Consider the following 15,577-nt stretch of genomic DNA (forward strand, 5'->3'; position numbering starts at 1 on the left):
GACTTTCTTTTGAAGCATCTTTGAGCGTCCTCCTCGGAGGATTAGTGACGGTAGCACATATGCTGGTGTGTGCTGCCAGGCAGGAGGCAGGGAGAGGGTTCACCTCCAGCGGCTCCGTGGGGCCATCGTAAGGGCAGGCTGAGAATGGGCATGGCTGGGTGCCATCTGCAAGGCAGCAGAGGGCACAGGGGTGAAAAACGCTGCTTCATTTGTTGGAGGCAGATTGGGTTCTCTCCTGCGCCACCTCAGCGCCAGCTCTCGGTCGCCCTGCCTCTCCCTGATGTGCCCAGCACTAACTGCTTTTTTTAATTAGTCTTTGTTGCAGACGGAGGGTGCGAGGAGAGGAGCGTTGTTGGAGGATGCGCACGCCATCAGCACATCCATTAATAAACCCGCCACAGGCTCCACATCTGGACTGTGATTACATCTCCCTATTTTCAGCCCAGCTGTCTCTCCATCCCAAATCTGACGTCTATCCTGACTGACTCGGCGCTCCAGCAGGAGAAAGTCGGAAGCGATAAACCTGTGGGGAATGTGTGCTGTCGGTGTCAGTTTTATCAAGACATATATTTTGGAGAACAACTCAAGGGTAAAGGAACTGTTGAACCGAAAGGGATGGCTATCAAAGTGGTGTAGGGTCATCTTAGATGAGAGAAATGGAGAAAAATGTCCCAATAGAATTTTTAGTTTCCTTGATTTTCTCAGTTCTTCAGGGTGTGTCATTTACCTTAGATTCACAAGCGGAGAGCTCACGATCAAGCATCAATTTCTAAAAAAGAAACATTACTCAGGCAGGATCCTCCCTCACTGTTGGAGACAGGTGACAGACACTGACTTATAACTCTCAGGTGTCTAATACCTGTTGTGTTTTTCACTGGTCCTTTCAGAACATGGGAATTTCTGGACCAATGGGGGCGGAGGCAAAACCAATACAATCAGGATGGAGGAATCTTTCTGGGATGTCCTTAACTGCCATGTTTTCCCATGACCATATGGAGGCCACGGGTCTTAGCCCACAAAGGGTGACAAATCTGCACTTTTATCAAATACCTTCGTAGACCCCTGTCAAACATCGGCTCTGGTTCGAAACTCATCCCAGGGCTCTCTTTGAGAGCACTGGACTCTGTATGACAGAGCACCATTTTCTGCACCACTTCTGCATCACCCCCACCCATCTTTATCAACCACCTCCATATTACTCGACCGGAGAGATTCATTACTAACAAACACCTCTATGGGTCTAACATATTTCACTGGTGTGCATTATAACACATTTAACTGTTATAAGAATTTTAAATAAAAACATTCAAAAATAAGCCATTTTGATGTATGGTGACCAGATGCAAACAGAGCGAATGTGGGACGAGTAGTACATTTATGACGAACAATGTGGGACATGTTACTAATGCTAAATAGATAGATTTGATATACTGTATATATCACGGAATAAGAAACATTTGAAATTCTGCCTTTCGGCTCATAAACACCTATACTTTGTCCTCTTGTTGCACACAAATTAGGCCATAAAAGATCCAGGCTACAGCTTTTATTATATGAAAGAGGAGCACATTGCTGTATGTTATCCCAAAGGCACACTACATTTGCAATGCAGGCTAACATGTCTTTAATGATAGACGTCCAACATGCATTGGCCATTCCAGGCTAGTCAAAGGCAAATGTCCTTAAGCAATTAAAACCATATGACCAATGAAACTGTGGGACATTATCTCAATATGCACGATGTGAAATAAAGGGTCAAAATGCTGTGCAGTACAACACAAATCGGGACACATGGTCACCCTAATTTAATGTAATGTATGGTTGGTGTTGCCCAGATATCCACTAAAGTCAGCATGCTAGTCAGCTAGCCCTGGCCTGTCTTCTCTCATGATAGCGCTTTGTACCTCAGAAGGCACTAGTGAGTCTGTGTAGCAAGAACAGAAAGGATGTCTTCACTGGCATAAAGCCACACTGTCAGGAACGGTGTTGTTTGCCTTCAGCCTCCGCCACTTTGAACAATATTTGTGTTTACTTCTGTGAAGGGAGAGGAGGTAGGGGTGTGCAAACATAGTAATTCACTACCCCCAGTCTGCTTGGGGTGGTGAGAATCACATAATTTAGCTCACTAGCCGAGAAAAAGGCAGGCATACATATAGCCCCTTTAAAGGCTCTGATATAGGCCATGAGTGTGCGTGTGTGTGTGTGTGTGTGTGTGTGTGTGTGTGTGTGTGTGTGTGTGTGTGTGTGTGTATGAGGATGTGACTGGAGGAGACAGAGACCTGAGCTGCTGACATCAGAGACTGTGGAGCCACTGCTGGAGCTGACTCCCCCCTGCTGGCCCTCTGCAGCCGCCTGTGAGCAGGTCAGAGAGGATCTCCTGCCTTCCACAGATGTGGGCGCGAATAAGAAACCTCTCATTTGAATAAATATCCTGGGAGGGGGGCTTTTAAATAATCAAACATCTATTAAATGTATGGCAAACCATGAAGCAAACTGAATTCATCTAAATAATTTTGCATTAGATGACAGCCGTTGTGCTTACAAGTAACTCTGTGTGTGTGTGTGTGTGTGTGTGTGTGTGTGTGTGTGTGTGTGTGTGTGTGTGTGTGTGTGTGTGTGTGTGTGTGTGAGAGAAAGAGAGGGGGAGAAGAATTAGCTTGAAAGATCAAATTATGAACTGCTTATAACTGCCTTGGGTGGCCAAGCCTTAGTCAATACCAGCACATGTAACACAAGTTCTGCACCGTTGTCTCAAAAACCCAACAGAATAAAGGGCAGTAGTGTCTATATGGGAACTGGATAATGTGCTCGCTGTTCCATAGCAGGAGGAGACAGGTGAACCATATGTGTGAACCATCTCCTCTCCAGGCTCTCTCCAGGACATAACACACTTGTTAGCTAGTTAGTGCTTCTAATTAGGAGCAGGATGGGGTGATTAGGCCTCTGCATATACAACTGCCTCGTCTGAGGGAGGTTTTCACCAGGTGGCCCGAATTCACAGTAGCTAGACAGAGGCAGAGGAAGAGTGGAGGAATTCAGAAAAAAATTACAGTTGATAGACACAGATAGCTTAAAGCATAAACAGAAAACTATAAAAAAGAAAGAAAGAATTTGACTTTCATAATGTTCTTTATTTAAGATGGATAAATCAAATCAATATGTGACTAGTTGAGTCATCCAGAGTCCCTTACTGTCTCAATTGCCTCCATCACACCAAACTCCACATTATCAGTTAGATAGTAATAGTTGAACACTCCTCAACGAATAAGAAAAAGAATGAAAGAAAAAAAATAAGAAAAAAGAGTGCAGGAATGAAAGAAAAGAAATAAAGATTGAGTTTGGGGGTTTCGGTCCCTGGCTTTTATCAGAGCCCTGTTACGGTCCAGTCACTTGGAGGGAGAAAGCAGATGCTTGTGAGAGTAATTATTCCCTGTTTGGAGACTGGGAGCTGACACGTTGAATGTACATCACTCTAAATTGGCTCTCTGTAACCCCTGGCTCTGCCCAGGCAGCGCAGGCCAGCGAGGTGCAGCGGAGGGCCTGGCACACTAACGAGCAGCCTGGCCAGGGACACACAGGGCCGCTGGCATCGGCCAGGGCTTGCTCTCTCTCTCTCTCTCTCTCTCTCTCTCTCGCTCTCTGTCCTTTTTTCCCTCAGTCTCATTTCTCTCCCTCTCTCCCTCTCTCCCTCTCTCCCCCCGTCTGTACGTCTTTCTCTTTACTCTCCATCTCATCCGTTGTGTTGTCTGTGTTGTGTTCTCCTGTAGCAGACACGTGCCTTCCTGTCAAGAGGCAGACACCAGCAGCAGGGCTGGATCACAGAAAGATGAGCTGCACGCCAAACACATGTGGGCCAGAAGTGATGAGCTGCACGCCAAACACATGTGGGCCAGATGTGACGCCAGGCCCCAGGCCTCAGGATGGCCTGAACATGGCAGGCCACGGACAGGTCAGCTCTGAACAAATTCCTTTCAATCAAGCCAATTACGTTCATGGCAAGATTGGGAAGGATTCATTTTGGGGTGTGTGTGTGTCTGGTTTGTTTCACAGCTAAATGTCCCCCCAAACAGAGCCTTGAGTTAAACTGGAGAGGATGCTTGGACAGATTCACATATTTTCTTGAGTCTGAGGAATGAGACAGATGAGATTCTGATTCTGTGGTCATCCTTTAAAATCAATTCTCTGCTCACCAATTTGACAACATAATGTGGCAAGGAAGACCAAGTCAGCGAGAACCCTTTTGACTAAACACTTAAGATCCTCTCCAGGGGTAGCCACTGACTCAATCCACTAAAAACACTTTAAGAGCTTTGCCGATTTAATGCTTCAAGTGACACTTAATGATTCTGAGGAGGTGAGTGATTTCTAGTTAATTAAGAGCGCATTAAAGAGGGGTGATTCGTCATTAATAGTGTAGCCTAAATAACCAGATAAGGTGCATTAAATTATTTTATTGGTGTTATTGTAAAACCTTGGAACTCCTGCATCTCTGGCTAAAATACTGGGTGGCTTTAGTTTTTAGGGTTCTGTTGTTTCTATTCCTATGGTTAACATCTACATATGGTGGGATAAAGTTTTCTTGCCACAATGTTATTTGATGATACTTAATTGGTTGGAATGTCTTAGCACCTTTAGACAACTGACATAGTGGCTAGGAGTATTTCTGGTGACATGATGTTTGGAAGCTGCCTTTGCGGGGCACTAATTGGTGCTGTTTCACAATGCAGTCTGATGTCCATCTGATTCTCCAGAAATATACTCGGCCGCTAAGGGTAGGTGTTGTCACTGGTATGTTTATTTGGGTATACAGTACATACCTATGTCCGTTTTCATAAAAGACTAAAACTGGTCTACAATCAAATGTTACTTGTAGTATATATTATATTTAGAAATGCATTGCAAGGTTTTTGCACATTGATCCTTGTTGCTGTCGCAGACAAATATTCCAACAATACACGTGGAACAGCCAACAGGGAATATAGTCTAAATTGGATGGGAACAGTTCACACATTAAGTGTATTTGAATTTTCTAAATATAGCCAATCTTTGCATCTGACTTATGTTGGGAATGTTTACTCCTCTTAGATGTCTTTCACTGAGACCTTTAAGAAACGCTGTGAGAGAACAAAAGTATTGCCATCCTCTGTGACACTCCATACCAGTGACAGTGACATCACCCTCCCAGTAGTACACAGAAGATCAATCACCAGGGCTTAAGTAGCTATGATTATGACGTTCATCATCTGTTGAAGTGATTTGGATAGCAATATCATAGTCTGTCACTCGAACGGATTTCCCTTTGCAGAGTTATAAAGAGTCATAAATCTTCGAATACAATTTTGCAACACTCCAGGGAATATATTGAATGAAAAACTGAAACAGGGAGATTTACAGTGCAGTTCCCGTGCAGACATAGAAGACAATTTAAAAGGCCATGATAATGACGAGAGTTCCATATAAAAAAGTGTAATGACCGTCATAAACATTTCCAACATTAAGTGGTGGAATTCGACTTACATTAACTGTGGTTTTGTGCAGTTACTTGTAATCCCCCTCCACTTTCCTGGGTTAAAATATTCAGAACATGTCCTAATGATAAGGTGATGCAGTTTGTCTACGAGACAAACTGTAGCCACAGAAGACCTGAATATAAAGGGTGCAGGTGGACGTGCGGTACTGTAATGTCTTTGATAAGAGGTGAAGTTCACTCAAGTTCATCTTGGTAAGAGCATCGCTGCAGCACCACTTGGAGCATAGCAATGGACTCCCTCGGCTCACACCTTAAGACAATCTCCCTGCCCCTCATCCGCCATCAAGATTAGTGCCGGAACTGAAATATAATGGCTCTCGGAACGCAACACGGATTTTCTTTCATTGCATCGTGGCAGTATAAATTGATGGCAACTATCACATGTGAGCCAAAAGCAATCGGGCCAAAGATTAGATCCATATGTCCCCACAGTCAGGTCAGAGTCTGATACAGACCCTCTGTCTCCCCGCTCAGCTGCCAGCAGGGAATGAATGACTGTAATTTCAGAGAAAGAGAGAGAGTTTGATAGAGGGAGAGAGAGGAGTGAGAGTGAGAGAGAGAGAGAGAGAGAGAGAGAGAGAGAGAGAGAGAGAGAGAGAGAGAGAGAGAGAGAGAGTGAGTGATAGTATTGCGTTCAAGGGAGAGATGCCGTGAAAGTCCTTGCTTAAAATGACACCTCCCCTATTTTAATGGAAACGCTCCCTGCAAAATTCCAGGTGGTTGCGGTCCGGCAGGGAGTAGGCCTACGTTTGAAAGTGAGTGGTGCAGACCATAGACACCTATACATGTCTATGGTGCAGACTGGCACCGCGGTTCCAGCAGAAAGGGACTGTGAGTAAATGATGACCGTTTGGCGGGGCGGCGTTGGGGGACGAATTTGTTTGCTTGCGGCTGATAAAGCTGCCAGTGATGAGAGAGAGGCCGGGAGCTGGCAACAGCATAAATACCTCACCACACACAGCCAACACAGGCACCTCTACCTTGACCTCACCACAATATCTCACCATGGTAATCTCTCACTTAAGCAGTCAGGCAGGCGTGAAAGTCACAGTCGAGCATATTCGCAGTGAACTCCGCAGCCATGTCATTAACCAGCAGTCAGCCAGTCCGTCAGTCCATTCAATCATTTTATCAGCTGCATTGAGTAGGGTAATAAAATGAGTTATCAAAATGCTACAATTGAACTCTAATCCTTTCTAAAAGGCTGGAGGAGACAGAAACGTCGATAGGATGCAAGTGGGAGATGAGCCTGAATACAGTGGAGGACAGTTCAGTGTGGTGGCTACACCAATTAGCCTCCCCTGCACCCTTCATCTCCATCAGAGCAGTCACACACCCGCTCGACCTCAGCTCTAATCAACCAAATAGCCTCGTTTAGATAAGTTTTCTTTTTAAAATGTAGGCCGATTAGTTTGTCAGAGTTAATGGATGGAAAATAAAAATCTAATCACAATAAGAGTGACCTTTTGACCTGGGCTTTTTCCTTGGAATGGATAAGCATGCTCTCGGCATCCCCTATGTTAATATATCCATCCCGTCAGGTCACCGTGGAGGCAGCGAGGAGAGTCCAGGACACAGCGCTAAAGATGAGCTTCAGCGCCCTCAAGTGGCTGCATTATGTGCCTACACTGACCTCATCTGAGGTGGCTGCAATTGTATGTGGGGCCAGATAATGTTCTTGCATTAATTTATGAAGGAGGAAGGGGGGTGAGCAGGAGAAGCAGTATAATGGATCAAATGGGCAAAACAATATCTCTTGAGGTTCACTCATCAAACCTGTTGCACCTATAAACTCTACGTGTTGTGCAAGAACTGTCTGGACCTTTGCTATTAAAACAATGGCTAGACTCATTGAGATAATAACTTTAATTTGGTGACATCGTAGTGTTGCATGGACGTGTGACACTATTAGAAGCAAGCAGTAACAGATGTACTTGACCCTGCAGAAGTCCTCCGTCAGGTTGAAACTTCAGAACGAAGCCATTGCCCTCCGAACAGCCACCTCGGCTGCTCACTCCTGCTCTGCATACAAAGTCTGTCATTTCTGCCGCTCCGTTGTAATGAAACATCAGCCTCAATGTCACCAGCTGGGGAGGATCAGCAGATGTCTGAAATTACCTGCATCTCAATGTAAACACTCACAGGTCACTCAGGGTGAACCAATCACATCTCGCAGCGCCGACCTGCTGAGAACAGGTTGTCGTTCAGATGCGCGAGCGCAATTCAATTCACGGCGCTATCAGGCTCCTCTAATTAGATTGCTTCAAGCCTGGGGTTTTCATGCCACCTCGTCATCCCAAACTGATGCAGAGCGCCTTCACTCCGAGAAATGGGAGCTGTTAGCCAATTTAACACAACAAACCCATCTGTTTTAACACTGTGACATAAATTGACTTTGGTCCGGGCGTCTTTTGATTGACATGCATTTTGGGCAATCAGTGTGATTAATGGGGCACTGGGGACCTCAGTGTGCTGGCATCAGATCTGTCTGCGCTGGTAGGAGGCAACTCGACAGGCTATTTTTTTTTTATACAGTTTGGCTGTTTTGCAAATCTGCAAAATGCTTTTACAATGCATATGTAATGCAGCAGATAAGCTGTGAGTTCAGCTTTTTTAGCTGAAGGAGCATAAGAAAATAAATGAAGGCAAATTCTGTGCCTTGCAGAAAGGGTTTCAGTCCTGAGCAGAGAGCCTTAGAGAGACACTCCATGCTGGGGCTGCAGTCCTCGTGCAGGTCTGCCACAACACTGGAAGAGCATATCAACTTACGCATAAAACAGCTGCTTCACAAGATCGAAGTTAAACCACCATTGTACGTATAGAAATAGGTTCATTTCACTTCTGAGGATTCATACATATCCTTTACATCTACGGATCAATGTATAAGCAGTGTTGTATATATCATACATAACCATACTGTACCATCCATCCATCCATACATACATTTTCTCATGTTGAAAGAAAGAGATGCTCTGTGTGGTTGTCAGGAACGATATCTTTAATGATTCTTCTTAAAGGAGTTGATTGCCATCACTCTCAGTAGTCTGATCCCATCTCATGGGGAGTAGCAGTAACATCTTCATATTAAGGACCATTATATAAAACACATGACACAACAGAAGGATGGACACGACACTCTCCCTCCAATTTCACTCCACCCAATGCTACTCACAAGGTCCATTACATACTAAAGTATTTCTACCAACACACACACACACACACACACACACACACACACACACACACACACACACACACACACACACACACACACACAGCATCCAAAAGAGGAGAGTGGCACAAAATCCCCCCTATTCATGGAAAAGTGCTCCCACTACTGAGACAAAAAACACACAGACACAACTGAAGTACCACAAACACTCAAGAGTGTGTATATGTGTGTGTGTGTGTGTGCAGACAGGGCAGGATGGCTGACAAGTGCAATGTACTGTTCAGTGGCTCAGTGTGAGCGACTGCAGTAAGAGCAGCCTCCAGTAACCTGACACACACTCCACCCACACTGTACCCGATGAGGAGGAGGAAGAGGAGGAGGAGGAGGAGGAGGGATGGGGAAGGCTGGATGATACAAAATCTGGAATTGCAGACGGATTCGAGAAAGGCATAGTATGAAAATGGCAAACGTTATTGCATCACTAGAAGGGTAACTTATTTTTTCTACTGATATAAAATATTTGGCACTGTTTCAATCGCAGCTCTCTCTCAACAGGCTGGGCTTGTCTCGGGGTCTACACTTAAGTTGGAAGGAAGAAGAAGAAGCATCAATCTGCAATCTAAACTCTACACACAACCGACGCCAGCTCTCTGGGGAAGTCGTCAGGTCCTACCCTGGCTTTGCGTCACTGATGATCAGTTAAGAAGCTACACACAGCATTTGGGCTCCATGCTACTGCTGACTGGTAAAGGTGTAAACAGTGTTAGAGTTTGCACTTGATGAGGAATGACTGACTCTTCTGGAGCCACCGGACATTATGCCCAGGACGCCTGTACTCTTTACTAGTGTCACAGGGAACAACCACTTCTGAGAGGCTGATGGAGACATGGCGGCCATGCTGTATGAAGGGATCGAGGGCTCTCAACCAACCAGCAGCCAGAGGGCATCTTAAGCGAACCTATCCATTAAGACTAAGAGCTGAGGTCAAGTCAAAGCCCAGCCCCAAGCCCAGTACTCAGGGAAAGAGGGCTGGGTTGGGTTGGTCCAACACCACCACCACTGGCTAGGGAGGGAATCAAATAATGCAGTTACTTTTAGTGCATTAGAGAGAAGAATGGCTTGTAGCAGGCTTCAGCATTGATGTTGTAGTATGGGAGTACTCAGAAGAAAGGCTGCATGTAGCAGGCCTTAGCATTCATGTTTTAGTATGGGAGTACTTAGCAAGCTGCTTCCCTCCCAGCTAATGCTGAACTCGGCTCATTGGTTGAAAGTGACCATCAAACCCACTAGATGGCCTCTCGTGGTAATGACTGCACACGTGCCACCAGGCACTCTTCTCACACCAACACCAGATTGTAAACAGAAGAATTTTGGTAAATAGTTCATGAATGGAATCCCAAAGGTTAAGACTACAACTGAGCTGGATTGGTACACACTCTTTGGTCACTAAACTCCTTCCAGGGCTAATTAAAGTGCAGTGATTCCCCCCTCTCTGTTCTTGAGCGCTTTAAAGGGGAAGAAACAGTGCTAACTCTCCATGGCTGGGTGAGGTGGTCAGTGGAAGTGGCCCATGGCCTCTGCTGCCTTGGCCCGCACTATAGGGTCAGGGTCTTGCAACAGCATCACCAGGCCTACAACCAGAAAGAGAGAAAGAAAGGAAGAACGAAAGAATCAGCTGCCAGTGGATAAAACATGATTTATAAATCATTTGTGTTACTTCATAACTTTCAGTACAACATGTAACACAAATTAAGGGGGAAAAAAGGATTACCCACCCCTTGTTATGTTTCCCATATTCATGTGAATGAAGAGGTCCTCAGGAAGATTCCCCAAGAGAAAGCCTGTTGGAAGAAAAATATAAGAATCATACATTCATACTGAAAAAGCATGACTGACAGAGTGGCTGTGATTTCTGTCCTATTTTACAGTGAAAGCTAAACTCAAGTGACATATGAACAGCTCCCTTCAGAGGTATTATTCCTGAGTAGCCACTGAAAGCCGGATGAGCAGAACAGATGTTCATGACACTACACTCACACAACAGGGTCTCTACACTTCAGCCGCACTGCATTAGATCAACCAACCCAACTCTAGTCTGATCAGTCTTAGGTGATCCTTCATGGGATAGTTCCTTTGACTGTTCTTTCATTCTTAGGTGATTCTTCATTGGATAGTTCCTTCGACTGTTCTTCCCTATCCTCTGCATGTGTACCATACCACATGAGAAATCTGGGTCACAGCGGCGTTTGTTTTCAAATGTTTTTAGAAATATGTACTACATGGATGTAATTCTATTTAAAAAACTAGTGTATCCTTTGAGTAAATGTACCTAATGACAATCATGTCGGTATAGAGATGAATATCAAATTATACCAGCTGTGTGAGTGTGTGTGATGGAATGAGTATGTTTGTGTGTGCGCCTGCATGTGTGAGTGTGTGTGAAGGAGTGTGTATGTTTGTGTGTGCGCCTGCATGTGTGAGTGAGTGTGTGTGTGAGGGAGTGAGAATGTTTGTGTGTCACCTGCATGTGTGAGTGTGTGTGTGTTTGTGTGTGCGCCTGCATGTGTGAGTGTGTGTGAGGGAGTGTGTATGTTTGTGTGTGCGCCTGCATGAAGGCGTTTGTTCAACAACAGAACAAGGAGTGCGCTCTGATAAAAAATGTTGCTGTTATCTGCACTCACCGATAAACATTGCAGCACTGGCACGGATTTCAGCCCAGTTGCTTTTGAAGAACTGAACGACACTGTTGTGGTAAAAGTTCAGCATGGTCGGGAAGTCCTGGATCTGCAGCAGGATCAAAAGAGTCATCAGAACTTTCATCTGGCTCTCACAGGGGTCTCACTCTGAGAAATGATGTAAAAACCACTGAAGCGCGGAAAAAGCGGATCATCATTTCTATTTCAATGCTAATAAATGACTGTGTAACAAGTCTAACAAGTCAACAAGAACCGTATGTACACTTCAAATGAAGTGCCTGTGCTTACTTGGTGCGCTGTGAATGCCAACAACGCTGATGTTGTCTGAGGACACTGGCACATATTTATTTAGGGCTGAAGGGAGACATGAGATGGGACTGGAAAGTCAATGAGGGTGTCTGCAACTCACTAGGTATTTGGTGAGATCGTTGACAAACTCGCCGTAGTGCAAGCCTTTGTCCTCGTGAAGATGCTTCTGGAACATGCTGGTGATCTGCTCCGAGCCCACCAAGGGTGCACACACCCGGATGGAGTACTTACTCGCCTGCCAGTAGCAACAACACAGCACTTCAGTTATAGGCTTTTAAGGTCACTTTATTATTGAAAGGAGTGAGGGAGCCAATTGTAAGTGGAAGTGGATTCTCCTCCTAGGCTGTGGAGCAATGATAATGCCTTAACTAATGATAATGCCTTACCTTGACTACCTGTTGGTTCGGGTCACAAAGATGCAGCAGGAGACTGACCAGTACGTTATGGATCTGGTCTTTGAAGACGGGTTCTCCCGAGCCAAATTTGGACAGGTTCCCCAGGAGCATGATGGCAGCACACCGTATTTCATCACTCTCCTGTTGCAAAGGATACGTTCATGGGTGAGGATTAAACACAAGCCTGCACAGGGGCTCTAGCACTGTGATGGCATAAGATGGAGTATGGACAACATGAACACATTCTAGAGCAAAAATCAGCATTTCACATAGGAACACACTACACTGAGAGTACAGCTAAATATGAAGTGATGTACACAAAGACAAAGGCTGCCAATCTCACATTCTCTAGGAAGGGTTTGATCTTCATGAAGATGTAGACGACCAGCAGCTGCACGTTCTTCTGGTCCAGGTAGAGCAGCACTTTGGAGAGGCCTGACATGGCCTCCAGTGTGATGTGTTTCCCTGGGTCGTCCTTCTCCTCCATCCCAGCACTCATGGCCGCCAGCAGCTCCTTGGCATATTTATTGACCTGAGGACACAGACACCCAGCCATCAACCTACACCACCCATTAGCCTACACTCACACTCAGTCAGAGTAACACCTCCCACAGACACAGGCTTATAATGACTAAGATGTTACTACAGATATAAGTATATAAGATATTTAGGGCCTGATTTACTAACATTGCGACCGCAGATTAATCTGCGGTCGCACATTAACGCACAGTGTTTTTGCGCATTTTCCGTGGTATTTATCAAACCAGATCCGCGCTGGGCAATCTGTGTTTACTCCGCCCTTTAGATCCTGATTTACTAACATTGCGACCGCAGCTTAATCTGCGGTCGCACATTAACGCACATTTTTTTACGTTTTACGCAATTACGTTCGGAAAGTTTAATTTCAGCTATCGTAGTGGGGAAATGTATATTGACCAGTGCACCGTAGCAATGCGTCGAGTACCTGGGTGAATATTTGGCTGAGTGAAGGCTGAGATATACCAACTGCAGATGCTATAACTGTTTGAAATTATCCGGAGGCCAATATTTGCAAATGTTGCCAGGAGTTTAACAACTGATGGAATGGAATGTGATCAGCGGGTGGAGGGTTCGATGTCGTCTCTGATCTGGTCCAGTAATTGAAGTATTGCGTGGCTGGTTAACCTGTACCGTCTAATGATTTGTAGTTCGCTTAACTGAAAAAGTGTTATAAGAGTTGAAAAAATTATTTCTGTGCGCTGTCTCTGTCTTCTTTCTTCGCATTGCTCATATAACTGCTGCCATATCAACGTTTTCAGACTCAATGGAAATGCGCTTCCTGGTTGAGACGTGCTTTTATGAGGCGGAGAATTAGCCCGCAAATCAGAGACGTGCGCTCGCCAGGCAGTTTTAGTAAATACCACGCAATACATCATTAGGCGCACTCCTCCCATTAAATTGCGCTTCACGCCCACGTTACCACCCGCGTTTCCGTGCCATCCCACCTGTTTGCAGGTACACACCAACAAAGCGTTAATATGCGCCTTTACTCAAATGCGGCCCCTTAGTAAATACCGTTTTATGTTTACGACCGCTATTTTACGCCAGAAATGAGCACAATCCTGTTAGTAAATCAGGCCCTTAGTATATAGGTGTAAGACTGATTTTGCTGATGAAATGTAAACTGGAATGATCCTGCTAATGCATATCCATATTTTAACCATGTGATATCTTCTACCCCTAACTACCTCCCACCAGTCACAGTGGACAAATCATTCCCAACTTTGCAGAGGACATGTGACCTAGATAGTCCCAAAGTGAGCAATTATTTTCAAGGCAAAGGAAAGGGAAATACAAATCCATGGGTCCGTTCCCAACTACCAGACAGGAGCTGTGATGGCACAGTAAAGACAGACACTAAAGCAGCCCACGAGAGCCCACCTTCTCTGGGGAGCCCACGGCGATGTTGCCCAGGCCACGGAGGGCCAGCATGCGCACGGTACAGCAGGGCTCCGAGATGCGCTCCATCATGTTGTTCATCAGCAGGTCCATCATCATCAGCTCCGTCACCACATGGTGGTTCAGCAGCTGCAGGACACGCAGGGAGAGATGACGAGGAGCCATAAGGGCTAGAGGCTACAGACTTCACTGCACTCAAAGATCTGTAGCCAGCTACGCTAAATACTGACACATGTCTTTACTCATGAAGGGCAAACCTGTTGCAAAGATATGAGAGAAAGTGCAGACTTAATTTGTCACTTTTACAGGCAAGTAGTTGATGTAGAGTTAGGGTATTAGAGCTGATGCTCTCTATAGTGTTTGGAGGTGAAGGGAACAGCTGTTAAGAGGGTCTGCTCCTCACCTCTGCGAAGAAGGCAGTGACGGTGATTCTCTGGCACTCGTAGATGTTGTTCAGATAAGGACACAAGGCCTCAACGATGGCAGGAAGACGAGGTCCTGCGTGCTTGGCCATGGCTCTGCGGGGAGAAGGAACAGAGCATGCAGTCAGTACACCACACACAGCAATAACTGCAAAGTCATTTCTAGATTGCAGAAAAACTCTACACTAGCACTTTCTAATGTGACATAACTCCAAATAAAGGGCTTGGGCGAGTCACAAGGGACAACACTCAGACCTGCACACTTCCTGCCATACAGCTGAAGCTGCACACACTCAGAAAACTGCATAGTGGAAACTCTCACACACTCTGAAGGCAAACTTTAATGCATTTAATGCTGCGTCAGCCGCACTCACCTGGCCAGGAGCGTGATGCCTACTATATGCTGCTGAGGATCCTTCATTTTGTCCCAGGCGCCGTCCTGGTCCAGGGGCTTCATGACCTCCTCCAGCTGGGCGCGAGCCAGGAGGATCCGCAGGGCCTCCACCGCCACCCTGTGAGCGCGCACACACACACACACACAACAAACACAACACACACACAACACACACACAACACACACACACACCACTCTCATCAGGACCGCCAATAAACATCCAGCCTTGTTTTTGTAAGGCTGGAGCCAGACTCTACTAAAGGACACAAACATTGAAAAATCAATTGCTAGTATTGGTTGCAAATTAAAATGTGTAACACTGCAATCCTTAATGCAGTACAAGAACACCATGCATTAAGTATGTTTCGAAAAGGGTAGTTACAGCAGACAGTAGTCTTCTATAGCCTATGTGACGTGCAGTCAACAACTTATCAAAGCTACACAGCAGTCTGATTCTCCATCATTCCAGGCCCTCTATCCCCAAGTACTGAGGTTTATATCCAACATAATCAGGTAACACATGCTCAATGCAAACGACGAGGCTTTGTCATTTCCTTGTTTTGTATATTTACAAGTAGGTGCGTCTCTATGCATATCGGTGTGCAGTCAAGCGTCTGTAACAGGGTTACAGCAGTGTCACATCAAGGCTGTGTTGAGATGTTGACACATCAAAGGCAGCGGGGCCCTTACACTCCACTCACTCACACACATCAAAGGCAGC

At 45.5% G+C, this 15,577-nt stretch overlaps 1 protein-coding gene across 1 annotated transcript in view; it reads right to left on the minus strand.

Moving 5' to 3' along the window:
* Positions 1-8,661: 8,661 nt before the first annotated feature.
* Positions 8,662-15,577, minus strand: part of mroh1 (maestro heat-like repeat family member 1) — a gene marked incomplete at its 5' end in the record, with an annotated part of 35,131 nt that continues 28,215 nt past the window's right edge. Inside the window, 9 exons of the mRNA XM_080857344.1 lie at positions 8,662-10,333; positions 10,478-10,543; positions 11,384-11,486; positions 11,808-11,942; positions 12,094-12,243; positions 12,446-12,634; positions 14,023-14,169; positions 14,444-14,558; positions 14,837-14,974. Coding sequence (XP_080713470.1) covers positions 10,257-10,333; positions 10,478-10,543; positions 11,384-11,486; positions 11,808-11,942; positions 12,094-12,243; positions 12,446-12,634; positions 14,023-14,169; positions 14,444-14,558; positions 14,837-14,974 — 1,120 coding nt within the window. The 3' untranslated portion in view covers positions 8,662-10,256. The remainder of the gene's footprint in view (positions 10,334-10,477; positions 10,544-11,383; positions 11,487-11,807; positions 11,943-12,093; positions 12,244-12,445; positions 12,635-14,022; positions 14,170-14,443; positions 14,559-14,836; positions 14,975-15,577) is intronic.

This window comes from Sprattus sprattus (assembly GCF_963457725.1).
Source record: "Sprattus sprattus genome assembly, chromosome: 19".
Taxonomy (NCBI): Eukaryota; Metazoa; Chordata; class Actinopteri; order Clupeiformes; family Clupeidae; genus Sprattus; species Sprattus sprattus.